This window comes from Manacus candei, unplaced genomic scaffold, assembly GCF_025592945.1.
Source record: "Manacus candei isolate 608988 ecotype Guabito, Panama unplaced genomic scaffold, ASM2559294v1 h1tg000049l, whole genome shotgun sequence".
NCBI classification, from domain to species: domain Eukaryota; kingdom Metazoa; phylum Chordata; class Aves; order Passeriformes; family Pipridae; genus Manacus; species Manacus candei.
Genome location: NW_026138097.1, coordinates 4,648,495 through 4,675,913, shown reverse-complemented (window position 1 = coordinate 4,675,913; position 27,419 = coordinate 4,648,495). Strand labels below are relative to the sequence as shown.

Genomic DNA, 27,419 nt, shown 5'->3' with positions numbered 1-27,419 from the left:
GTTAACCACATGTGCCCTTCTGCCTCTTTTCCCAATCTCTCATTTTATAGTTTTTCATGAAAACAGACACTTGCATAGGTATTAATGACGTGAACTGCCAAGAATTTTCTGTAAGTGCTGTGCAAAAAAAATCTATTCAAGGCTGGCTTTAAAACATGCTAAATTATATCAACAGAGATTTAAAACAAACTTTTAAAAAAAATGAGCCAAGCTATTACTACAAAAATGTAACATGAATCACCAGAAGCACAGCATTCCAAAAGTACATTCTTTTTTATTGATGACTACAATCAGCATAAAATTAAGGCAATATAATGGGGAAGTACAGTGGTAAAACTACGTAAAAAAGAAAAAGTAAAAATGTTTGCCTAAGACCTCAACAAAGCCAAGATTCAGCATTTCACAACAGAAGATATCTTGAGTAAAGATTTTATAATTTGGATTTTGAATGGAAGAATAACAGAAGTATTTCATCTTGAAAAACACTCAAAATGAGAAAATGAAGTAACACTAGAACTAAGTGCTGTAGGTTAGGTAAGACTGCACTTGACTTCAGTGGGATTAAGTGCAGCCTCAGCGAGTTTGTTGATGACACCAAGCTGTGTGGTGTGATGGACACAGTGGAAGGAAGGGATGCCATCCAGAGGGACTTTGACAGGCTTGAGAGGTGGGACATTGCAAAACTCAAAGTTCAACAAGGCCAAATCCAAGTTCATGCACCTGGGATGGGGCAATCCCAAGCACAACTATAGGCTGGGCAGAAAATGGATCAAGAGCAGCCCTGGGGAGAAAGACTTGGGGGTGTTGATGTACAAGAAGCTTGACATATCTCAACAATGTGTGCTTGCACCCCAGAAAGCCAACCATATTGTGAGATGCATCCAAAGAAGTGTGGCCAGCAGGTCAAGGCAGGTGATTCTGTCCCTCTGCTCTGGTGAGACCCTTCCTCAGTACTGCATCCAGCTCTAGGGGCCCCAACACAAGAAAGACGTAGACCTGCTGGAACAACTCCAGAGGATGGCTACGAAGATGATCAGGGGGCTGGGGCACCTCTCCTATGAAAACAGGCTGAGAGAGTTAGGGTTCAGTCTGAAGAAGAGAAGGTTCCAGGGAGACCTTATAGTAGCCTTCCAGTACCTAAAGGTGGCCTACAGGAAGTCTAGAGAGGGACTTTTGACAAGAGTATGCAGTGATAGGACAAGGGGGAATGATTTTAAGCTAAAAGAAGGTAGATTTAGCTTGGATATTAGGAAGAAATTCTTTACTGTGAGGGGAGTGAGGAACTGGATAGGTTGCCCAGAAAAGCTGTCGATGCCCCATAACTTGAAGTGTTCAAGGCCAGGCTGGATGGGGCTCTGAGCAACCTGGTCTAGTGGAAGGTGTCCCTGCCTTGGCAGGGGAGTTGGAACTAGAAGATCTTTAATGTCTCTTCCAACTCAAACCATTCTGTGATTCTATGGTTCTACTTGCACACATCACCAATCATAGCATTTCAAAATCAAACACAACAAAATATTCTTGTCCTCACTCTCCAATAAAGACAGTTCAGAGGAAATTTCATTGACATGGTTAGAAAATAAAAACTTCTTTTCTACAGAACGAGGAAAAATCATTCCAAAACAAATTATCCCATCTTCCATCATCATAGAAGAAAACCATCACAGATTCCTGCCAATGGCTCCCTAAAAACAGCCTTTCTGAAAGAAAAGCCATTAAAGCAAAAGCTAAAATGACACTGCTACTTCAAAATAAAGTTCTATTTCTTTTACTAATTACAAAAGCCCTTAAAAGAATGCCACAGGAGATGCTCTAACCCCCTTGCCTCATTGAGGACAGTTTCTTCACCTTTGTTAACTGTTTTGCTAGTCAGTAGGGCTATCTTGCCCTGAAAGTTCTCATTTGGATTCCACTTTAAAGACAACCAAAACCGAATTAGCTCCCCCTTTCCACCCACAAGGTGCTGTGACATTTCTCCAAGAAACAGGCTTGAGCTTTGACTCCAGAATCAAAAGCAAGTTCATACATAACACTTCTGCCACACACACTTTATTACTTATATACAAGTACTAAATTTTTGAGCCAATGTGAAAAACCTAAAGCAAATTAAACCAGCATGATTTCTGACATGACAGTGAACTAAACTTGAATTGGATGCTAGAGATTGAAGTTTAGTTAAGCAATGAGCAAACAGAATCCACCATTATATAACAGTCACACCAAACATAAGAATTTAATCTAAGGAATCACAGTTCTATCTGAAGAGAGGGGTCTACATGGATACATGATTCATTGTGTTTATTAAAATGAATGCTGACTATAAGAAAAGCTGATTTTTAAATTAACATTAAAAGATTTTTCTTTTCCTTTTGAAAGACAGGTGGCAGTCTTCCATGACACTAATAACTAATTATTTATCACTGTAATATTTGGTTGACATTCATTTTATAGTGGTGGGATTAGTGCTGTCCTTTCCTTTTACACATTCCACTGTTGAGAAAGCTTTTTCAAAGACTAACTAAAAGCATATTCATAAGGGATATAAGATCTGTCATTCTTAGGATAAGCTATGAAGGAGTAGAAAATTATGCAGATAAGCAGGAAAAAAAACGCACACTATGGAGTGTGTATTTCCCTTTTCCAGTGTGAGCTGTCCAGCAGAATCTACGCAAGTCCATTTGCTGTTTAGAGAAATCAAACATATATAAAAAGTTTCAATGCCAATTGAAAACTAATGACACTGAAGAGTCCGAAACATTGATAATTTTGCTTTAGAAAATGAAAGCTAGGAAGGCAGCAAGAAGTATGCTTTACCTTGTAAGAACATTATACTTCTGCATTTATCTGCTATAGTAAATAGCATCACACTTCAGAAAAGCAGACACTTCTGCCTTGCAAAAGTACCTCCCTCACTCAGTGGAAAGGTTTGGAGAAAATAAACAAGCAGGCAAACCTGGCTCTGAAAATTGCCAAAGCACTCCCTCTTGCTGATCCCCTACTTCTGTAGTTTGTTTTTGTTCAAAGAAAGCCTGCTGTTCATTTCATTTTGGATGAACACCTGGGACTGAACACACTGCATTATAACGAAACTTCATATTTGAAGACCTATTGAATCTTGTAATTCTCTAATATTCCTAGAAACAACATGAGCCCTCCCTCCTAGTAAACTATAGCTTTTGAATTTAGTATACATTGCACTGCTCAATTCAGGATCACTACATTTCATTCATTTAGGGGAGTGGTGTTTCCATACTCAGGTAGTTTTATTCTCTGTTCCCTCTTACGGCTAAATCAGAGACATTTATGAACAAGGCACTGATTGCACTTAAAATAGCATTTTTGAACCTCTGTTCTGCAGATCTCTGAGGTCCATGGTCTTACTCTGGTAAGCAGTTGAAACATAAAACCAAAAAACAAACTCCAATGAAGTGCATTACACAGAGGCAAATCGAAAAAAAGTTTGAAAAATGTTCATATTCGAATCGGGCATCAGCTCACAGGTTTTATCAAGAAGGTGTCTCATAAGTCTGTGCTTCTACCTATCTATGACACTAAGAAATCAAGAAAAGTAGATTTATTTCTTTTTTTGAAGCTGAAAAATGAAAGGAAAGGAAGAAAAAAACACAGGTCAAAATTTAATAAAGCAAAACTGAATAGCAAGACAGAGCAAGCTACAACCTGCAGCACTCCCTGGCAGAACTGCTCTGGTGAGAGTCATGAAAGGAGCCAGGAAAGGTCACAGCAACTGGAGATGTCTGGAGACTTAGTGTATCCTTCACCAACTCATGCTTGCTCTGTGCATATAATGCTTGTTTTGTATGCACCTCACAGGTCCTGTGAGCAAACGCCTGAATGTAGCAAATAGGAAAAAAAGTCAAGTCCCTCCAAAAAACAGACCTGGGCATTTTCCTAGTTTTTTGTAAGATTTCCGTGCTATTGTTTGAAAGAAGAAAGACAGGAAAATCTAAAAACTAATTAGCCATTAGTCACACTTTTATTACAAATCAAACCCACCTGACACATTTTCCAGAAAAGCTTTCACTGATTTAAGCTGGACACCAAAATTACAGCCAGCAGAGCAAAATCATTGCATATGTCAATTTCTAACTAGTTACTCACAGTCATCATACTCCAGGGTATTCAGAGGTCATACTGATCAACCCAAGTTAACATTTTATGTCTTCTAATACCAAGGTCCCACTTAAAATGAAATTGGAGAATGCAATCCTTCATCTACACGCACAGGCTTTCCCAATAGCACACAGTTATTTAGCCTCATATTTCTCAAAAAATTTCTTGCAGGTTCGCATTAAAAACAGATGGGCAGAGTTCCATCAGATTGTCTCACATTGTTCTTCTGAAAAGATGTGTTTAAAAATGAAACGCAGTAAACATAAAAATTCAAGTTGTCATATTCACTGATCTTTTTCATACAAAGCATCTGGGGAGAATTGCATTCAACAGACAACATGAAAAAGAGGGAGGGGTTTTTTTTGCCATAGGGAACAAACATTCTTTCAAACACTGTTAAGAGTACTGAGTTTTCTTAAGGTTTTCTGTTGTCTTGCTCACTTTCCCCATATATAGTTGGGGGGTTGGTTTTATTTTCTATCAACATGTATTTTCAGCTTTTAGGGGTTTTTTTGAGAAAATGCTGGCACTAGGTTGAATATATGTAGGTATATGTTAATTGCCATAGATTTCAAGTAAAAAATGAGGTATGCAAGTAGAATGAGGCCTTTGTGACTTTACCACTTAATTCTTCAGCATTTTTTTCAAGGTATTCTCTCCTGCTCCTTTTAAAAAAGGACACATACACACACAAAAAAACCCAAATCTATTTCTCCCACAATTACTTTTATTCTGTTCTCCTCTTATTTTGAAAGAGGTTAGAGCACAGTTTGACTCACTATTCAAAATCAAATGTTTAGTTAGTTACGAGGGGTGTAAATGTTCAAGTCTTTAATTTTTCTCCTCAGAGACAGAAAAGAGGCTTGAACAATTAAGGGGGAGAGGAGGGAGGCATAATTAGACATCCTTCCCCAGTTTTGTCAAAATGATCAAACTTCCACTGAAGACTCAGTAAAATAGCTGAACAAACTTCAGTTTGAACTGACTGTTATAATAAAATATATGTTGCAAGTAAGTGTCCACTTACTCTTTCCACATCAGAACAGCTGGTTATGAAAAGTGATGTTTAAATGGTAATCTAGAAGTATGCAGAATTTCCTGGTAATCATTTGGGGGAGCGGGGGGAAGAGGGAAAAAAAAATAGGTGGGAAAGGAAGAAAAGTTATAAAGATTAAATCAGAAATTTCTCTGTTCAAGATCACTATTTAACCATGTCTTAGAATTGATAAGTCATCCAGTGATAAGGATCATTCATCAAGGAAGTTATTTTAGAATAAGAATCCACGTACATAAGAGGTTTGGGCCTTCACACCACATTTCATTACTGCGAGACATTTGTCAGGATAGGTGATGGGCCTCTGAAGAATTAAGATTTAGTTTCCTTTATTCTTTTCAAAGACATACCATTTTGAAGGATGGAAAAAAAAATTCAGCAAAGAAGACAAACTTACTGATCTTGAAGCATCTTAAACTATCCTAGAATATTTCCCAGAATCTAAAAATTACCTAAAAAATAATATCATCCTTCCACTAGCTTTCCTTTAATTTTTATCTTTAAGTAATAGATTAAACAAAAACTATTTGGAGCTTTAAGGTTAGGGCCTAAACCTTCTCATTTTGGTAGCACTAGAAAAAAAGACTTATTTGAGAAAAAAAGCGTGTAGTTGTTAGCAATTTTTTTTAATTTAAAAAATTACGATCTACCGAGTAACTAGTAATCTTGCAAAATAAGATCCAGTAATTCCAATAAAGGTTTTTTAAACAAACTTACCATCTTTGATTTTATCATATTTTAGAAGTATTACCTAGGCTAAGTCACTCTCAGGTAAAAAAAAAAAAAAGGCAGTGACCATGGCACTTTTCTTTCCTTTTTTTTTTTTTTCAAAATCTTTGGGTCAAGCTATACATCTCTGCAATGAAAGACCATTTTTACAAATAGCCCATTGCCTCTTCATGAAATATAAGTGCAGCGGAATCGGTCATCTTTGCTAAACGTTTGGCTTGAATTAACAGAGCTGGACTAGCATTATCTCCCTTTCTCCAATCTGAGGAATGTGCATGACAACATAAAGTAGTATTAGAACACTTAACAGCAGCTGTTTATATTCTAGCACCTGAACTCCTAACAGCTGCATTGAGTTGATATATGAGGCTCTTGATGTCACTACAAAGCTTCAAGATAAATGCCTCATGAGAAATGGGAAGAAAGGGCCTCTTTGGAAACTGGCATCCAAGCCGAAAATAATCAATAAACCCCATATTCTGAAGAAAAAGAACATCTGTGAATTTCATCAGGCTTCAACAGTCTTCTAACAAACATGTCATGGAGAGTTTAACTACAGTTATTGCTATAAGCCACCTTAAGGAGAGCAATACAGGAAGCCTTTACACTGGCTAAATATATGCAACACTGATTTAAAGCAGGCATACGAAATTGTTTATTCATGTGAAAACTAAAAGGTTGGAATTCCTTGCTGGAATAAATGGTGATAAATCCATGGTTCTGCAGCAAATTGTAATGCCACAAAGTTTTGGTTAATTTGAATAGATGTTGCCCTCTCTATTATCTAAAAATCTCAAGTACTTATTCTTGATCTTCTCAAGATTTTACACTCGAAAGTTGTAAAAGAAACAGCTTACAGCTAATGCCATCACAGATCATGCTCCTTCAGACCAACAGAACTCTTCACTAACTAGATAAAATTTACTTGCGCACAACATAGACTCTTAATCTAAAAATGTCACCACATTTCACATCAAAAGCAAAACACACTATTCAATCTCACTCTCAATAATAAGAACACATTGCACACTATGTAGTAAAATATTTCACCTACAGATTTCCCTGTAAGAAATTTAAATAGAATTCTACTCCTTCTTCTGCCTAAAACTAGTAAATGTTTTATTTGGGGACTGACTATACCTCTGTCTACATCCCTGCTAGTAAACTAGAACTGGTTAGGCCGCTTTTGCCATCTAAGCTCTTCACCTGTCAGCAGGTCACACTTGTGCCCAGATTAGCACTTCCCTATATAAACAGTTCACATAAAGCAAATTCAATCAGAATTATTAATGACTGGTAACATACCCCACAGGTTTAAAATTGTTCCTGAATCACAATGACAAATGTTCTCTGCCAGAATCAATACTCGGGTTGTGTGCACAACACAAAAGAAATAGCAAGTGCAGTTGCCAGTATGCACCTAATACTGTGAGTTGCATACATAAGAAAGGGGGGTTTTTTTCTATTTATAATTTTAGCAGTGATGCCATACAAGATTCTCAGACCCTGATGTGGGTTAATTCATAAAATTACTGGGTCAAATTTAGGAGAGACCTCCAATGAGTTGACATTCACATTCCTCATAATACCAGAAATTACTGATTTAGGTTTCCAGGCTTTCCTTTATAGGATAATAATTTTAAAAAGCACCTTTTGACTTCTGTGGTTCATAATAAGCAAGTATCGCTACCTGTATTCTTCCAACAGGGAAATCAAGACACTAAAATATGCAAAGCGACTTAGCCAATTCACTTAGCAAGGCAGAAGTGAGATGCAGGATTCCTAATTGCCAGTGGTTACATTACAATACACAGAGTTCTTGGCTGACACTTGGGCATCAGCTGTTGGCTGATTAGTCCTAGTAATGACACTAGTGGGTGCCAATGCTGGTTCAACAAGTAACTGTTACACCCCATCCTCCAGGCATCACTCATGTTACCCTTGGAGCTGGAATAACCAAATTCAGTCATGCAAGACAGAAAAGGCTTATAATTTTCCTATCCTAAGTGTGGATTAACTTCCTGTCTTCCACCTTCAACAAAAAATAACAGGCCCCAACCCGATCTTACAATACTTGTACTTTCAAACTGATATGAGGCATCAGTATGTTGAAACAAATAATCACTGTCTTTTTTTTTTTTATTTAAAACACACAAATAAAAGCATAAAACATCCGGTTTTATGCTTTCTTGCATGGGACAAGACACAGTAACAAGCTTCAGGAATAGACCCTTAATTTGCCAAGCCTTCAGAGAAGAAAGGTGATGGCACAGTACTGAAATAACAAGAGAATGTATCAGACTGCAACAGTAACCTAACCTATAACCTAATAAAACTTGATGGATATCAGTAGTGCCAAAAATACTTACCAGCTCATAGTTGCCTGGAAAAAAGCAGGGTGTCACTACCTAGAATAAAAAATGATAATAAAATAAGGAAAAACAGATACTTCCTTTGAATATGTCCCAATTGCATTGATTGAGCTCCCTCCAGGCAGAGTCAAAGGGTCACCAGCCAGACTAGGTGCAGAACCCGAGTGTCCACTGCTGCTCTCAGCTGCATTACTTACTTACAGGGAAACATGGAGGGCTTTCTCCCTTCCTCTATCCTTTTCAGCATTCTTCCATCATCATCTCAGTTTTAGTTAATAAATAACTTTTCAGCTTTTTGAGAAATCTGGAACTTCAGCAATCCCCAATACCTTACCCTTGTTCTGGAACTTTTACGGGGCATGGGCTGAGCAGAGCAAGCAGAACAGATACTCTGTGCACTCACACAAGTTCAGAGGTTTGGCTCCAAATTAAAACACTTCCTATGAAGAAGATATTGTGTATACATCGCTCCCAAAGAAAACAACAACAACACCACATACAAAAACCCACAAACAAACAAACAAAAACCAACAACAACAACAAAACACCACACCAAAAAAAAACCCAAACCACCTTGTTTGAATATTCAGAAAGCAAAACTCAAAGAAATCCAGGAAAAGCATGACTAACATGGAATACATGATGACTAGAGAAAATCAAGTGTTAGATTATTTCTACAATCCCATACAACAGGCACCCTCAAATTTCACACATACAGTCAGAAAACTGTAGGTTCACCCATTTACACCACTCAAGTGAGCTTCAGTAATAGTCACCGTGCATGCTCACTTTAACAAGCACCTTGAGATCAACCCCAGTGAAAACTATTTCATTTAATATGTTCACTTTCAAATTAATGGCTCTCCAGGACAGACTCACCTCTCAACCAGCAGAGTGGAGCCAGAAACTCTGTGGTAACACCTGGACAACAAAGGACTTTTCTTTCAGGAACTGTTGGTGAGCTGTCCTGCCAGATCTCAAGTCATGGTATACAGAGTGGCTTACTGAGCAGAAGGGCCCTCATGCCTCATGTAATTTATAATCCTTAGAATAATAAAAAGAAGATGCAGCCCATACAACAGAGCAAGCTGCAAGAACAAAAAGAGACATCAGTCCTGCACGCAGCACAGACAAAAAGAAAGAGACCTGACTACGCTAGGACAACCCATTCCAGCTTTAACACTGAGTACCAGCTTTTAACTAGTAGCATAGAAGGGATAGCATTTCCCTCCACAAGTAGTCATGAAAAAGATCTTAAATCGCAAATACTCATAAAAAGGAAAAAAAAGTGGCACATTGATTGTTCAACTCCTAGCCTGTTTACGATCTCCACACTACCCCTAAAGAAAATAAGACAGATTGAACCCCTTGAAGTTTGTCTGCAGTACCCTCTGACTCCTCGGTGGGCTTGCAAGTCCAAGGTCTGCATCTCTGCAGCTCATTTTGTAACTGCCACTCATGATTTACTAGTCTATCACCAAACACCCATACTAAACACACGGAAGATTTTAATTAAGCTGTCATGATAGCATTCCTGTTGCTGAAAGCAAAGACATCATCTGCCTCTGTGACCTCTTGCCTGACACAGCATGCAAAACTTCATATGCCACCTTCAATTACAACTGCCAATTCTCCTTTCAAGCCAAAGTGACAAACCACCAGGCAGGACAATTGACAGCTAAAGAATCAAAGCCACATGCACCCTGCACCACTATCACAAGCAGCAAACATCTCTATCTACAGAGATAACACTATCCTGACCACATGATCACCCAACTGCTTATAAACAGGTTTTGCTAGTGTTCTCATTAGCAACACCTAAGGTTAAAGTAGATAAACACATGAAATTTCAATTACTTTCACTGCCTATACTAAGAAGAGAGAATTAACAAAAACCCCAAAGAAGTTTGCAGGCTGGCTGGATAGTGCAGTGGAAAAGCAGAGATGAACTGACATTACGTACTCATGAAATTAATAACTGGAAGCACTGCAGAATAAAACTGTCATTACTGACACACATAAATATAATCTCTGCTCTCTCCCTTCCCTCCATTGATCAAAACCTGTGAGGAATCAAGCATATCTTTTATCCTTTGGTTGACTAAAACACAACTCTGCTGCAATTTGCTTGATAATTACAGCTGACTTACTGCCTAAGTAAAATCCCCTTTATTCTGACACAAGAACGTTGGGGACATCCAGTGGATGAGAACTTCAGAAAAGAAGTAAGAATCTCTGCAGCTTCATGGCATCTTAGCCAGGCAACTCTGGGCTGTAAGAAGATCACAGAATATTCTGAGTTGAAAGGGACTCACAAGGATCATCAAGTTTAACTCTTAAGTGAATGGTCCATATGGGGATCCAACCTAAAAAACCTTGGCATTATTTATCATGCTCTAACCAACTGCACTCATCTCAGATACAGAAGATGAGAGCTAACGTTATCGAAAACACTTGATCATTTTCTTCCCTGAGCTTCTCTGTGTCTAAAACAGCTATATATAGCAACCTGACTTTACAGAAAAATTCCATATTCCTCTGGTTCTGTGTCGTCTGCACTTTCCCATGTTAGATGGTATTGTTCTAGGACTAGGAGAGTCACAAAGTACCCTTTCTTGTATATAAAACAATCCCTTTGCAATTGCATGCTACCACTTATCACTATGCTGAACTGTCACTAAACTGCAAAGCACTCAAAATGCATCATTCAATAGAAGACTTTAATACTCTGCTACTGGTTTTGAGCTACAAGACTCAATGTAAGACACACTGAACCACCTAAGATGCACTGATTTTTTTTCCTCTGACTCCGTGTATACAAATAGCATATTTCTTACCATATGAAGCAAAACAGTCAAGATCCATTGTATCTAACTTCAGTTCTCATGAGCAGTTGCAGCAAATTCTTCCACTGTTAATCCAGACACAGGTTAAAAGCAAAAGAGTTTTTAACTTGTTAAAAGATAACAGAGAGGCTATTATAACATCCAAACAACCTACACTGAAGATATGTGAGTAGCTCCAACTTTTTTCCTCGTTTCCAAAGGCCTGAGACATGCTACAAAATTAGCATTTAGAGAAAAAGTATGGAGCTGAAAAGCAAGACTGCAAGACTTCAATAACAATGCAGGGACAGAAAGTGTCTCATTCATGGGTTTAAAAAGTTACGCATTGTGTGCCAACTGCATAAAACAAACTTCAGAAAGACTTCTCTGGTCCCCCAACTGAAGCTACAGCTAATCTTAGAGACATTTACAATAACCTGGTTTGTCAGCTTTCAATTGTTTCTTTATTCTTGTAAAGAAATGTACTGGATACACATTAGCGTAATATTTCATAGTTATGCACAATCAAGGTGCATTTAGCTTCTGCACTTCTGTACATTCACACCTTAACAAGCAATGTCAGAATACAGGAATCCCTTGCTTATTTTCAAAAACAGTTACCTCTTCAGTGCCTGGCACATACACACATATAGGCACATTATCAATCTATTCACAAATAATCAAGCACATATTTGAAAGACAAAGTATCTATTCTTGCATACACAGCTAATATGAAAACATTTTCCTGGTCTGATACTTCCTGAATCAAGCCTTAGTTTAAAAACATACCATACAGATGGAAAAAGATTTAACAAATTTCTTTGATGAAGAATTCTGACTCCAATGAATCTGCGGGTAATTTTTCTTCATATGAGTGTAACACCAGTCACATCAGTTAATGAATAACTGACTAACATGAGATAAATGTTAACTCAAATGAAAAAGTCAACAAATGGCAGGATATCTGGCACTAAGGAAATAAAATCTGTCCCCACTTGCTGTAACAGAGACACAACAGTGCCCCCCATTGCAACAGGTCATTTGCTGGGATATCCAGTAATGACATTTCGGTGCATTTTTCACTCCTAAATGCATATTTCATTTTTATCTTCCTTCCTTTTAATTTTCTTTTTGCAAAAAGTAGATGATTTTTCAGAGGCAGAACCATCTTCAAAGAATGAGCCAGTTATTACCAAAAGCACATTTCAAAATTCAAATCTCAAACACTATTGCAAAAGCTTTTGCTTTTGCAAAAGCAATTTAACCACTTGGCTATAATGCATCACTGTCTTCCGAGCTACAGTTTTATCAAGTAAGAAATGCTGGCATGCATGCCACAGGTTATATATAACACAAAGGATGTGCAGATGAAGGAATCTTCACCAAATACATAAAGTGACCTACTAAAAAACCTGATCACTCTAATTTACTACTAACCATGTTACAAAATTGATGAGAAAGGGTGAAAAGAGCAGCAAATTGAAGCCACTGACATCCTGCAAATAACGTAAAGTTAGTTATGTTAGGAGACCTTCTGAATGTTGCACAGATGATTGTGAGGAGCCCAAATGGTAAGCTCATGGTCATATTTAATATGAATCTTTATATACATATATATATATATATTTACACACACACACTTTTTTTAAACACACACACTTAGCTATTTCTTTCAATCTACAACTTTGGAGTTAAGTCTTGAAAACGTAAGAAATTTTTCTCTTTAGTTTTCTTCTTCTGGCATGTCTGTCAATTACTGTCCCTCTTGTCCCAAAACACCCAAGCCATAAATTCCCTTACTAACTCAGAAAACAAACTAAAGGATATTGAGTGCAGTATATCTTCAAGTAACTCTGTGCTCTCAAAGATACAAACTGCAGCATGATAAAATGAAAAATGTAAATTCAAATTCTAGGATAAAAAGGGACACAGAGAGGATATTAACTTGAGATAAAAAACTACAATAGCTTTGTTTGTTTGTTTGTTCTTTTAAATAGACCATCTCCCATTGTGTGATATTAGCATCTAACTCAGACATTTGTCCTGGAGATATCAAGTAGCCTCAGCATTTCATGCCAGACAGAATAGCTCTAAAGCATGCCTAAAACCCACCAAGTTTTCCTCTTCAAATTAAGCATTTTTTGGACACATTGAAAACAGCAGCCTTAAAGGAAGACTTGGCAAATACAGCAGAAACAGAACAAGCACTTTGCAGTCAGTAGAATATTTTAATAAACAAGATACAATTGTTTGCCCAAAAGAAAAAAGATAAGATACAGTAAAATCAGCTGAGCTTCAATGCAGCTATAGACTTGGGATTATGCCTTATGAAATAATGTCTGAAATTAGCACCTGAAATTAAAAGCTACGTTCCTTCAGGAGGGTTTTCAAAATTTAACGTATTTATATACATAAAAATTCACATTTCCCTTTGTCTACAAAACAACAAAGCTGTTTCAAACTAACTCATTGAAGGAAAAGGAATCTTTCACAAGTAACTAGGAATGCAATTATCCCAAGATACAGAAATGTATTGTTCACATATAGAAAGCCATCTAAAAGTCTGGCTTTCTTCCATGCTGTGATATTTTGATCTTGCTATGTCACAGTCCTGACCTACATCACTGAAGTTGTTCAACTCTTTAAAGAACACATATAGGGCAAAGATACTTGTTGCACTGGCTACTTGGGAAAAGGGTGAAAAAAAAAAAAGAAAAAAACACACAAAAAACCCACAAACAAACAAACAAACAAACAACCCCAAACTCCAATGAAATAGAAGGTTCCTAGAAGCAACAATGGGTAAGTTTCTCTTGATAACTGTAAACAAGAGATGAAGCCTCTTCCTTTATCAGTTCACTACGTTTGCTCCAAAAGAGTTCAGAAGCAAAAGAAAAAAAACTTGGTCAGAACCTGGGTGTAGCTAACAGGGGTTAAACCAGCCAGCAGGAGCCAGGATCCTAAAACTAGATTTTACTGGACTTTGCGCTAGCCCTCTGCACTGTGGTTTAGTTTGCCAATTTGAACTGTAAATGCTAGCTACTGTCCCTCCTGAGCTAATCTGTGTAACAGATTAAAGAGGTTTATAAAGTAGGTTGAAATTATTTGACGCAAATGAGTGTAAAAGCATAATATCTTTGCACAAAATGTCTTGCTTTGCAGTTTCTTCAGCTAAAAAAAAATAATCCTGATTTTGACAATTGTACACATCTTTGAGAGACTTGACTTCAGCTGTCTTTGTATGAGATCTGACCTCTCCAAGCTTAATGAAGTATACATTCCTCAGGGAACTATGTTACCCTCTCACGACACTAGGACTACTTCTTTTGGTATAATCCCCATGAGAAAACATTCTTCATTTGCAAAGTCAAACAAAATTTGCAACCCTACCAGACAGGGGGGGCCCCAGGAAGCAAAGGGGATACAGTTCTACCAATATTTTCCACTCCCAAAGGAACAAGCTACAGCATGGATTGGATTTTCTTGAATGGAAACGAACTGTGCACTAGACCTGGTACCTCAGAATTTTGGACCTATAACATATATAATGGTCTGATTTCTCAGGCTTTCAGTAGGCTTCCAACGTCTGAGCAATAGTGATAAGAACTACAGGCATTATGGTCCTATGGTCATAAGCAGCACCACAGAGTCAACAGTATCAGAAGTTTTAGGAGAAGGAAATAGGAGCTTTGTCATGACAAACTGCAGAGGCCACTGTTCAGCCCACAGGTTTCATGGCATCCAGTGTACCCCTAAGATCTGGGACAGATAGATGCCGCCCATGATAGGAAAGAATTAAAGATAAGATATTAACGATATTGAAGCAATATATAAATTATAAACATAGGTTAAAATGGGGGGCAGAGGTGTATTTCTCTTGATACATATTACAGGGAAGAAGGGCATGTGGTAAAGAAGACCACCAGAAGGCTGCAATGTCATTCTTTTCCACTCAAATCACAGAAAGATATGAACGCAGAAGTCATGTGTCAAGCTTGTTTGTAAAGTAAAGAGTTTGGGGGTGGTTTCAGTTTTTTGCTTTATTTCCCTACAGTTGAAACCCATCCATCTGCAGGATGACACTCTGTGGCACATGGGGCACCATTTACAGCACCATTTGTGGCAAATGAATTCAAGTGGGACAGACTTTTGTCCAGGCAGAACCCTCTTGTAACTTTACTGCTCCATAACTATACACAGGCTCTCAGCTGACTCTGGGTCCAAACTCCCCAGCCAGGCCAGGTGTTTCTTATCTCTCACATACCACATACATCCACGTGACTCTACCAGCCACAGAGAACAACCATGCTTCAAGCAGCTTTCCAGCTTGACCTTGCAATTCTTTTCACACGCACACTAATCTTAGCTCTAGCTAGCTCAGGACCACAATATTATTGCTTTAGTATTTTCTTCTTCTTCTTTAGCTGCTCCTACAACACTCTGCATCTCCCTAAGGCCTTCAATGCTTTAATGTATTAAATCACAAAAAGGAATTGCATCAGGCAATACTAAGGTACATAGAGCAATTTAGCACAGGCCTGGTTTCAGTCTGTGACAGAAGGATTGCAAGAGTCAAGTCAAAGAGGCAGTGACCTCTCCAGCATGAAGTTTATAGAAAACCTTTGGAAAAACTGTTGGGAGTACACTGCTCAGCAAGCCAAAGGACACTAAAGTAGCCCAAAGGGTTGTGAACCAAGCAGGAATCTTTCACTTTCCCACTAAAATGTACTCTCATGTTGTAAAGAAGGGGTCCCCTCTACAAGGCCCCCGTTTTCCCATTTTTAAGACTGAGAGCACTTTGTTGGAGGCTGACATGAAAACAAAGGAAGTGTCTGAATTTTATGGCATTATTTCTGACTTTCTTATATCACAATAGCTCTCATTTTAACAAATTTCTCTCCTCTCAAAATACGTTAAAACAAAGTCTTAAATATTTATATTCCCAACATATCTTCAATTTTCCAGCTATTCAGAAAAGACATAATGCAAGAATAGGGTACAGAATGACACATTTAAATACATATCCTTTTAATCATCAAAACTGGTTCTCCCAGATGGCTTTCAGTAAGACTGAATTTGCTCTATTATGCTTTAACTGTGGGAGGTATTTTAAATGCTTCCTTCTGCAAGACAGAACAAGACAAGGGAGGGAGCCTTTTAGAAATAATTTCTAGTAAAATACCATGAAATGCTGTGTTACCACACAGAAGTAGTAAAAGAAAATTCTAATGAAGCTTAGATACTTCAGTTTGCTGATACAAAACAGTCAGAACTTCTGGGATGGAGCTCATAATGTTCAAAACAGGTAATACACTCTCATTATGTTTCCACAAAATTGTGGTTATTCATAATGACGTCTGTACTTCAGTTTCCAATCTTTTATCAAGACAGTAAGGCAACTCCTTGCAATGTACAGCTCAGGTGGCTTTAACTTTGAGATGCAATATTGCATGAAGGAATTCAACCAGTTTCCACGAGTATACACACTTCATCAAAATACCCAGCAAAAGCAATACAGTATAACACAGCAAAAGCAAAATAATATGGCACGACAATGGTGTAAAATGCTATACATCACTGAGGCCCAGTGCATTTTGCCTGCTACCCAATTACAGCCACTGCTGATGTTCAGAGTACCCTTCAAGATGTTGCTATTGCCTTTAGCTGTAATAGTGGATGCAAAGGCAGTGCCTCTTGAACAGAAGCCAAGAGTCTAATGTACAGTAAGGGTAAACAACTTTTTATAACAGAAACTCAATAAGAAAGGATTGGTATATTCTTGTAAGCTACTTGATTCCCATTTCCCAAAGACAAACATAGCATGAGATATGTAATATGATCTAAGGAATCATTCCAAGCAGCAGCAATGTAAAATGCATCAGTCCTAGGTTCTTTCATCCTATCTTCAAGGGCTAACAAATGCCTTTCTACTTCTCTTAAAATAATAATAATAATAAATAAATAATTTTTAAAAGTTAGATGGCAAGTCTGTGTGAGATTTCCTGTATCTATACAAAATGATCAGAGGTAGTCAGCAAATAACTGGAGTAGTAAACAGATCCTTCCCAAAATCAGCCAGAACAGGATAGGGCACAGGAGGAAAAAGCAGATTTTTTTTTTTTGTTTCTTTCTCTCACTAATATAATCTTATCCTCTTTCCCCTTTGCCAACAGATTTATTTATTTTTAATGAAAATCAGCAAGGAAACAAACCAAACTCAAAGTATACACGTTCCACCTAGGTCTTGCACAACAGAGCCAGCTATCTGAAACTGTAAGTCTAAATGAGAGTTCTTATCTAAAAACATTGAAGACTTCATATGAGCTACAAATGTCAATCATAAAACTCATACAGCAATCCCTCGGACTTCAACTGCAAACATTTTCATTTCACCCCAATGCCAGGCAGCACTAATAGGGTTCCATGCATGGCAATATTCATGCGAAACAGTGCCTCTAAACAAAAAAATTCTTGAAGTCTTCAGCCTTACTGAATGTGTTTGGATTTATGGATTTCCAGAGAAATGTGTCAATCACAGAAGTTCATTCACACAGTTCTCTCCCGAAAACAACAAAACAAAAGTTTTCATTCAAATCCTTGATTTCCTTTGCCCAAAATCTAAGAAGGGTAAGGAGAACCCATACTGAAGTAAAAGAAAACCCAACTAAACTCATTCTTCAAAGGATAAAATTATCTGCCTTCATGCTCATCCACTGCAAGAGCCAGAGCCCACCTGCACAACCTTAACAAGCCTGCTCCAAGAAAGCACAAGGTTTATTCACAAACCTGTCCAGGAAGTACTCAAGTGACAAAAGCCAACAGAGACGTTTGAGACCCAGGACAGCTTGAGCTTTAAATCTCCAGATACATGACCAATATTAATGTGTCTATATATGCAGATATATATAGATAGGTAGAAGTTCTTTATTTTCAGAATACAAACTGAACAAACCAATTAATAAAACCAACTATCGCTCCTTGTTAATTTTTATGCTTGTGATTACTTTCATTCTCCCTTCTATACTGCTGCTAGTCACGTGTTTTATATTAAATCAAGTTAAGTTTTAGTTTATTTCTATGCATTTTTCTGCAATCATGTTCATATTTCCTAGACTGTTAAAAGAGACTAAGAAAGAAGAAGTTAGGGTATCACAAGGAACTTCGGGGGTAGTGGGGAGCTTCCTTTCAATCCTCTCCATCATCAACAACTTAATCAGTTTAAGGAAAAAAGAAGAACAGTGTGAAGGGAAGAATTATATTTTCTCAGACACAGATGCCTAGACAAGAAAGAATTAGAAAAAACAGCCTTTGAGAAAAACAGAAGACAAAGTGCCAAGTCAGAGTTTATACCTTCTATGATTAAAATAATTTTGGTAGGTTTATAAATTAAAAAATGCTAAAAACATATTATAAATCTGTCATTTCTCTCTTTAAAAAAAAAAAAAACCACCTACAGAATTTTAAAGTAATGAATTGTTTGATCTTGGTTTACCAGCCTTCAAGTGGCACACCACAGCACAAGAAATTAGTCCAAACAAGTATTTTAGTCAAATAATATAAAATTCTGAAGCTTTGATTAAATTTGGACTCGACTGAGATGTTTAAGACAGCTTATTGAAGCTGAAGGAGGAAGTGTGCTGAATCAAACCCATATATAAATAAATTAATCTTACTGGAACTGGAAAAAACCATAGAGCTTAGGTTATTAGTCTCCTTGAAACATCATTTCAGACTTGCAAAGATTCAATGTGTATTATGTAAAGAGTCTTTTTGGCTTAAGCATAACAAAAATATTTTCCATGTTGGATTAAGGATAATTTAAGGAATTAAGGAATAAAGGAGTTAATAATTAATTTGCACAGATTAAATAATTTATGCAAAAGCATAAAGCTGCATCACATCTGATTCAACCAAAGACTCCAGTAAATACTTACGCTGACTGATTCTAAGAGAGTTTAAGCATTTGCTTACACACTTAATAAAATCAGTCAGTTCTCAAGAGGGAGAATTAACATACAAGAAACAAGTAAAAAAAAACATGGTCAAGAGGTTCCCCCTCTAGTTTTCACTCTTCCCACAAGACAGAAGATAGAAACTGGTTTTCATGTTCCCAGACTTCAAAGGACAAAGTGTGGCTACAGTCCTGAGATGACAACTTTCAACGACTCAGTTCTATACCACATACCTAACAGACAGAGTAAAAGCAAAAGATAGGAAAAAAAATGGTATCCCAAGACAGAGAGCTAAGCGAAAGCCTTGTGGTGGGACAACTAAATATTCCTACAGATCATACATTCCTATCATACGCAGAGAGATGTGTCCCAAGAATAAGCTACAAAACAGAAAGGACTCAAGTTCCCAGAAAAAAAAATCCAGAGTAAAGCCCTGGGGCATTAGACATGTTGCAGTTTCAGAAATGTCAGGGAACACTAACTAGGTACATACATCTGAACAATACAGAAACATTTCTAGGTTAAGCATGCAAAGACTGAGGCCATACAGGACAGTCAAAAAAATGAACCATGTTTTGTACAGCAAAAAAAAATTCTTTCAGAATTCATTCTTATGATGTTTTTCAGAGTGAAATAAAAAACACTGCCTTTTAGAGAGCATTCTAAAATATAATACATATGGGAATAGAAACTATTTTCCTCTAGAGTGGTTTTCTGCCCCCATCACTTAAAAGTAGCACAGATGAGTAAAGCACAAAATATTTTTAAAAGTAAATGGAGACAGTATTATATGTTGGTATAAAATTTGAAAAGTTGGCTTTAGTTCTAAATAAGCCTGCTGCAAAACCAAATACATTACAATAGCTTAATCTATGCAAGGTCAATGACAAGTTTATGAGAACTCCCCATGATCAGAAGAGGTATCACGATGGTTCAGCAACTTAATAACACCCTGGCACTGTTGAAGCAGGGCAGCATTTTTAGGTTCTCCTTTACATCAACATGCAACTGATGTAGTTTCTGACGCTAGAGCAACAGGGCTGTCCTAGCTCAGCACTACCAGTGTACACCACACTGATGAGTGCCGAAGTCATGAGCCTTATACAAGTAGGCAGAGAAGACTCATAGAAAGATTCTGAATTTAAGCTACTTGTTGGCTTACTACTCCTCTGAAAAATCAGAAAATAAGCCTCTTGTAAGAAATAACTGATTATTAAATTCAGTCTTGTTTCCAGAATTTGGTTTTTTATATTCTGCAATACATGCTTTGTACATGCTAAATGAAGTACGCTTCAAAAATTATAAAGCATGCCAGTATCTTGATGATAGTTAGGCTACTATATAGTTTTGGCACTCTGTATATTAAGTCTTTTCAACACTCAGCATCCTGAGAGCATAAATACTAGTTGAAAGACAGTTTTCTGTTTTTAACATATGTTACACATACGAAATTATTTGTCTCCAAAACAAGTTTAAAGAATTACAACAGTCTCCAGCATCATTTAAGTATCATCATTTCAGGAAACTCTAGTTCTGTGTAGCGCCTACCCAAGCAAATCTCCAAGTTACCAATGTTATCGACAAACTAGATTCTTTGTCACAGAACCAGTGAATTCCATATTGCAAGTGCTATTTGGAGAACCAAAGCTACTGTGCAAAGAGGGATCAATTACATCATCTGATCTAACAAAAAAATACTTCTTTCTACTAAACTGTTTTACTTCTACTTCTGGACCACCATTTCTATAGCATTATTACAAATCATTATCGAATGTAAATAGGTGATAAAACCCTTTAAAAGGTAATACCTTACTTGCAAATTTAATTACCACTGTATTTTATCATCTTATTTCATTAAAAAAACCCAGAATTCTGCATTTACTCAGCATACCACATAACACGGTGATTTTCAAATGCACATGTGCCATTTTTACTCAAAATGAGAGATGCTCGGCCAAATGAAACTTGTGTTTACTAGAGTTTCCCCAAACGGCCTGAAAAAAATCTCAAAGTCCTTCACAAGTAGAGGTCTTCTCTTGAATTTAGTTATATTTCTTGGAAGCATTGAACAAAACAAATCCTTGCATAAGGCCAAACATCAAGTCAACAACACAGGTAATAGGACTAGATCCGTGGTGTCCAGAAGCTCAGTGCTCTCTAACTATAACAAACGCTGTCTATACAGATAGCAAGTACTAATCAAATGTTTAAGTTAAAAGAAGGGAATATTACCCCATTAAAGTGCTTCCAGTAAAATAAAGCCCTCCAAGACTCCTAGATTTAGACTGCAACGCTCTGTAAATGCCTCTGATTTACACAAATCTAGCAAGGGGAAACTCTAAGTCACCTGAGACCGTGGAAATACTGATTTCAACTTGTGTGAAAGGAACTTGAAGATCTTTAAAAGTAATAAAAATCTAGTAATGAAACTGAACTGAGGGGAATCTACAGCAATTACTGAAAAGTAATAATGTGCTTTTTATATCCCAATGCCAAAAGTTTGCCTTTAAATCTCTGTTGCTGTACAAATTTTAATATCTACATATATAGGTGTGTGTATACACATACACTCTGAAACACCTAGAGGGGTACTGTAAAAATATATAGGTGTGTATGGATACCTATATACACCTTATTCACTCATATATTTTTTTTTTTATTTTCTGGCAGATCTGTGTGATTTGTATTTCACCCACTTAACTTGCTGTTTTCAACTGAAAACACGTCCTCCTGTGGGAGAATGAGAAATTCAACCACTGCTGCAAATGTTTTGACTACATAGGTACCTTTTTTTTATTAATGGTAAGAACAATATCCCAGATAGGCATCTGATTTAATAATCATCTTATTCTTTATTAGTTGATACAGATTTTGTAGTCTCGACTGTGAATACATAGGATCAACAGCAGAAAGAGAGGCCAGTAAGTACACTTACCCTTTCTTCACATTTCCTGTGGCAGGCATATTTGCAAACTAAAACAAAAATAAACAGAATATATGAGTAAAAGAGTATGTGGATTGTCTCCTCTCCTTTCTTTAAATCAGCTTTCTACAAGAGATCAGGCCAAACTCAAATCTGTATATATAAAAGTATTTATATACTTCAAAACAAAACTAAACTAAAAAAAGAAATTCATTTAGTTTTCACCCATTCCTGAAAGATTAGTTAAACTACAGCAGCATTATCAGATTTGTGCATTCTATCAGCTTGTGATAACATATGTCCGGTTAAACGTCATGAGCTGATTGTCTTGACACTTACTTTTACAGCTTCACATGTGCTGGAAGTGTTACCACTTAAATAACACCAACAGTAAGATGAAATTGTTCCCAGAGTAACCTGTGAATCTTAGTCATATCAGCAGCTCCAGAAACCTAAGAAAAACAGGTTGACTTCAACTCACAGGCAACTATGACTGGCCAGAATATAATTTCATAATGTGATATTCAGGTTATACAGTGTTGCAAACATTACTTCCAAGGCATAAGCACTTGAGGTTTTTTAAATTCCTGTAAGAGCAGGAAAGGATTAATTGTAGCAGCAAGTTTAGATTCAGAAAACACCACTTAACTTAAAAAGCAGCCAGATGAGCAGCAATGTAACTATGATGCAGCAGCACAATAGCTAGAATCTGACACAGCCTGGTTTTAATTGGTTTTCCATTTAAATGCACTTCCTTCTTTACACTGAAATTTCCTTTATTTCCATGCAATGTCTACCCTTTGGCCTACCATGAGTTAAACTTACTAAATTTTAAATTCAGGAAAAATTTACTTATTCAGTCTCCAAGATCAGTAAGCTACAGAATACCACAGAGGTTTAACTGGAAAATTAACTGCAGCCTAACCTTAGACCACTGAAGCTGAAAGTCATGCTTGTTTCTTGATGTTTCTACCAAGAGGAAGATATACAGCCTGACCCAACAGGAAAGATACAACTATCAAGGTGTGAGGTCAGCAAAAACTCATTTCAGATTCAAGTGCATTAACTGCTGAATGAAAAACCCTTATGCTGCAGTCACTTCTCAGGGCAAAAAAATAGAAAGGATTACTGATCCATCTTCTATTCAGTTTTGTACATGCTATGTTCACTTATTTTCCCCACGTATAAGTCAGGAACGAGTTCTTTGTTCAGAGTGCTTCACAGGATCAGTTGTCTTTATTCTAAAAATTTATTAGCTTTGATGCAAATACACTACTCTAACTATTATCACTGATAATGATCTATAGCCACACACCACTTACAAATGCTATCACCTTAAAGCAAATAGAAGACAGCTTTTAATCCATAATAAAAAGCTTCATTTTCTTGTGTGACATATGGAATAAATAACTAAATTCATTAAGTGATTTAACATACCAAAACTGTCTAGTAGAATCCATATTTTAAATCAGCATGATTAGCTTTAACTTTGCAAAAGGTTAATATGTTCTAAAAATATGCATATTATATGCTTATTCTATAAGCTACTTTGAGACAAACATTCACAAAAAAAGAATAAAACAGTAAATCTGTAAGAAAACCCTAATATTACAGGCAAGGTTTTCATGTTCTTTCCTGATGCTTAATGTAGAGGATTGGTTAGAAATGCGAGGACATATGAACATGGCTAAGGCTATGGATGAGCTGCTAAAGTAAAAGACTACTGCTAAAGTATAAGATGCAGTTTTCCCTAGGCCCATGAGAAAGTTAGAGATAGCAGGGCCGTGAGAAAGCGGCAGTGTCCTTGGGTATTCTAAATTGAGCTGAGAAACAGGAGCTAGGCATTACCAAAACAAAGGCACTTAATGAGCCACCTGTGTAAACAGTGGAAAGCAGTTAAGATGATATCACCACCTAACCGAGTACCAATAATGAGCCTGATTTCTGTAATATTCATGAACCTATTATAGAGTGTATATTAAGCTACTATCAATCTACAATAAACGAAGTTCCTGGATTCTCATATTGAGGTGTCTAGAGCTTTCCGTCGCGACGTTAGCTTAAACCTAGACTTCTGGGAGGCAAGGTGAAATACAAAAAATAGATTTCATTCCATGAAAAACTTCCATGATATTGCTACTGTTTCATGCAAAACCAAATCACAAATGTCACCAACAAAACACAAAATCTCTATTAAAGATGTCAATAACAGTAAATGCAAGCATTGAGTTTTTTCAGCTTCCACGTAACAAGTCAGTGTTTTCTGCTCTTGTGAAACACAACAGTACTTACTGTCTTTTTTGGAAAGAAATCACTCAAGTCAGACGTGAGCTTAGCCTGGATAGCAACATCAAGATTCAGCCTTGAAGAAGCACCTCATTCAAACTCATAAGCAACACAGAAATAGATCATACAAACTCCATACACAATTAAAGGGAAAACACAAACAAAACTATATTGCTATATTTATGAGATTCAAACAAAACAAAGACTAAAGCTTCAAGAGGTAATCAGTCAAATAACATCAGGCAAAGCTCTCTGACTGAAACAAACCATGTACTTTTTTTCAGGTGTTCAAATCTATTACGTTCTGAGCACAGAGATCTGATTCATTCACAAAGACTGCTTTACTCCTCCTCAGCATACAGAAACATCCTATTCATATCTAAATCCAGCACTTGTATGGATTAGATTAAGTCATTACCTTTTCTTCTTCAATATCCAATAAAGCTGATTATAATAAAACTGGATGGAAATAAGCACTCCAAAAGGAGATCACGGGGGGGGGGGGGGGGGGAGAAGTATCTGCAGCATTTGAAAGGGAAGGAGATATTAAGAAAATAACATGAATTGGGTATGAGGAAGCATATGGGCACACTAAGAAAGAGTGAATGGAATAAGGGCAAGGCTGTAGCAGTCCAGTATCTGAGTACAGATGAGTATTGGAGAGAAGCACTGTTGTCTTTCCAGGTACATCCTTTTAGAATTCAATTCATATGGGTTTCTCTGCTATAGCTGCTACCATCAAGAACAGTGAGAGATCCCTTCAGCAACACTAGTAAATTCAACAGTTATCCACAGAGAAAAATCAATTTGCTTGATATTTCATTATTTAGAATTCATTGTGCTAAAGCTACGATGAATTCTACTACATCGCAGAACTGTCTTACCTGGATGATTGCAACACTTCAGTCCAATGCTGGTTTTATCTCAGCCCAGGCACTTACAGTACTTGCAAAGAGATAAACTATTTCAATCACTACCAGATTGCCAGAGAGATTGAATCATGGTTCAATGTGCCAGCTTTTTTTTTAATGAAAAGCCTTAAATATTAGAGATGCACTTTCTGGAAATTTCTAAGGCCAAAAAAGCAGTATTATATCATAATCGTGCAACACATGTCTTTTCAGTGCAACAAACATGCAGTGCAAAAGCATATGAATAACTGAACAACTGATGTGCTGTTAGTATGCTAAGGAAAATACATACAACTTACATTTAAAAGATCTCAACAAGCATCTTCTACTGAAAACTGGCATTCTTCAGGTAAAGTTCACAAGTGAAATAGCACTCAGCTCTCCTCAAGACTGTAGCCCAAGTATATTCAAATTCTAAAATGTACCCAAAACAGTCCAGAGGATTTAATCAATGTCACACTCTACAAGGTTACTTCAGTTCTTCAGCTGAACAGCTGAATTTCTGCATCCCACACATCAGCTCTTGCAAATACCATACTTTCCAAATTTGTGTTCAAGGATTTTGGCACCAGTTCCAAGAACAACTGTCCCAAGCTGGTTGGTAATAAAACAGAGACCAAGCCATATTTAGTCAATTTACTATACTTCAAAACAGCTCCTAAACAATAGATCCAAGAATCCATTTTCTTAAAAGGAGGAGAAAGGAGGGGGGGTGAAGAAAACAAAAAAAGAAAAAAAAGACATTTCTTTGCATCAAAATGAAGATGTGTTAACTCCTTGTCCTAGTTAGAACAGCTGGGACCAGTTCACCGCTATATGGGTGTAACCCAAAACTGTGTATTCTATAGCCTTCCATGCCATTTCCCAGAAACTGTTATCAATAGACCATTTGCAGCTGCTGCCCAGAGCATGCCTGACCCCTCAAGCTATAAGCTGGGTGTTAAGAGGCCTGCGAGATAGGAGGATGCTCCTGTCCTCACACCCATTGTGGAACTCCCTGCCCTGAGGGAGGTACTGGGCATTCCTGCCCGAATCTGAGGATATATAATCTTGGGGTCTTGGGACTTCGGTACCACTCATGGGATCCAGAGGAGGACTGTGACCACCACTCTTAACCAGACTGAGACCACCACTCTCGACCAGATTGCAAAAGCACTCTCACCAACAGGTTTTCCCTCTCCTTTTACTTTGGACTCAGGGGGCCCAACGAACACCACTCTGTTCATGCCCCAGGGTGCTGGGTTATACATTTGGGTTTGGTGGGTTAAAACCAATTGTTTGTCTTTATAATTGTATTTATTGTATTATTTTTATTAAATTGTTATTCTTATTTATAATCTCTGTTTTGAGTTGGATTCATTTCCCCTGTCGGTTTACCTTTAAACCAGTACACTCCTGTAAGTTACCAATATTGCTGCCAGGTTAAAGAGAGAAGGACAAACATGGTGTGGTGGTTTCACTCTAGGCCTTCCTGGAGACCAACTTGTAACCAGGAAGGAACTAGAAAAGTGATCACGGAAGTTTCCATGCTATTCCTTTACGTAACTTGAGGTATAAATAAAGCCAGCGGGAGGGATCTCGCTCTCTTCCTTTCCGGCGAGGTTCGAGAACGGCGGGTCCCTGTTTTGGTCTGGTTTATCTGGAGCTGAGGCCTACAGTGACTACCGTTATCTGCCACGCGTGAGGGGAGAGCCTTGGGCCATGTCTAGCCATCCTGCCTGTTCGAAGGGAAGTGGTGAGATTTTTGCTAGTTTGCCTTCGGTTGGCTGGTTGGCTTGTTCGGTCCTTGCCCCTTTTTGTCCTTCTCCCCCCCCCTCCTGGTGTGTGGTATTCTCCTTTTGTGTATCTGTCTCATATGTTATATATATATATATATATATATATTTGCTATAGCTTTGGCTGCTTGGTTTTTCTTTTCCCTCTCTGGGAGGTGGGTCCTTGTTGTCGAGTTTCGCGGGACTTGGCAGGAAGCCAGCTCGAAACTTGCACAACATTTTTGGTGTCAGGAGTGGGATATTTTGGTTAAGTTTGGCTTGTTTTGATAAACATTTTTCCAGGAAGACAGCCAAGCTCGGTGTTGTTTTGCAAACCAATCTATTGTTTTGGGAACAGGTCTGGGAACACTGCCAGAGTCTGGGAAAGCAGCCAAGGAAACTTTGTTTATATAAACAAAGGTTTGTTTTGGGATCAAGAAGAAATAATAACAAAAAACAATGGCTATTTCATTAATTTGTCTTAT

At 37.4% G+C, this 27,419-nt stretch overlaps 1 protein-coding gene across 48 annotated transcripts in view; it reads right to left on the bottom strand.

The window, feature by feature from the left end:
* TNS3 (tensin 3) overlaps nucleotides 1-27,419 on the bottom strand; it is a 225,684-nt gene that overhangs the window by 123,618 nt on the left and 74,647 nt on the right. For 18 of the 48 annotated variants that reach the window (XM_051798844.1, XM_051798831.1, XM_051798829.1 and 15 more), the window contains one exon: nucleotides 21,996-22,033. In XM_051798844.1, coding sequence (XP_051654804.1) covers nucleotides 21,996-22,024 — 29 coding nt within the window. In that variant the 5' untranslated portion in view covers nucleotides 22,025-22,033. Of the gene's footprint in view, nucleotides 1-8,280; nucleotides 8,320-9,162; nucleotides 9,372-10,433; nucleotides 10,556-11,120; nucleotides 11,195-11,897; nucleotides 12,867-21,995; nucleotides 22,034-22,322; nucleotides 22,436-27,419 lie in introns of those variants that run through there. The other 30 variants (XR_007906517.1, XM_051798814.1, XM_051798818.1 and 27 more) reach the window with 14 other exon arrangements.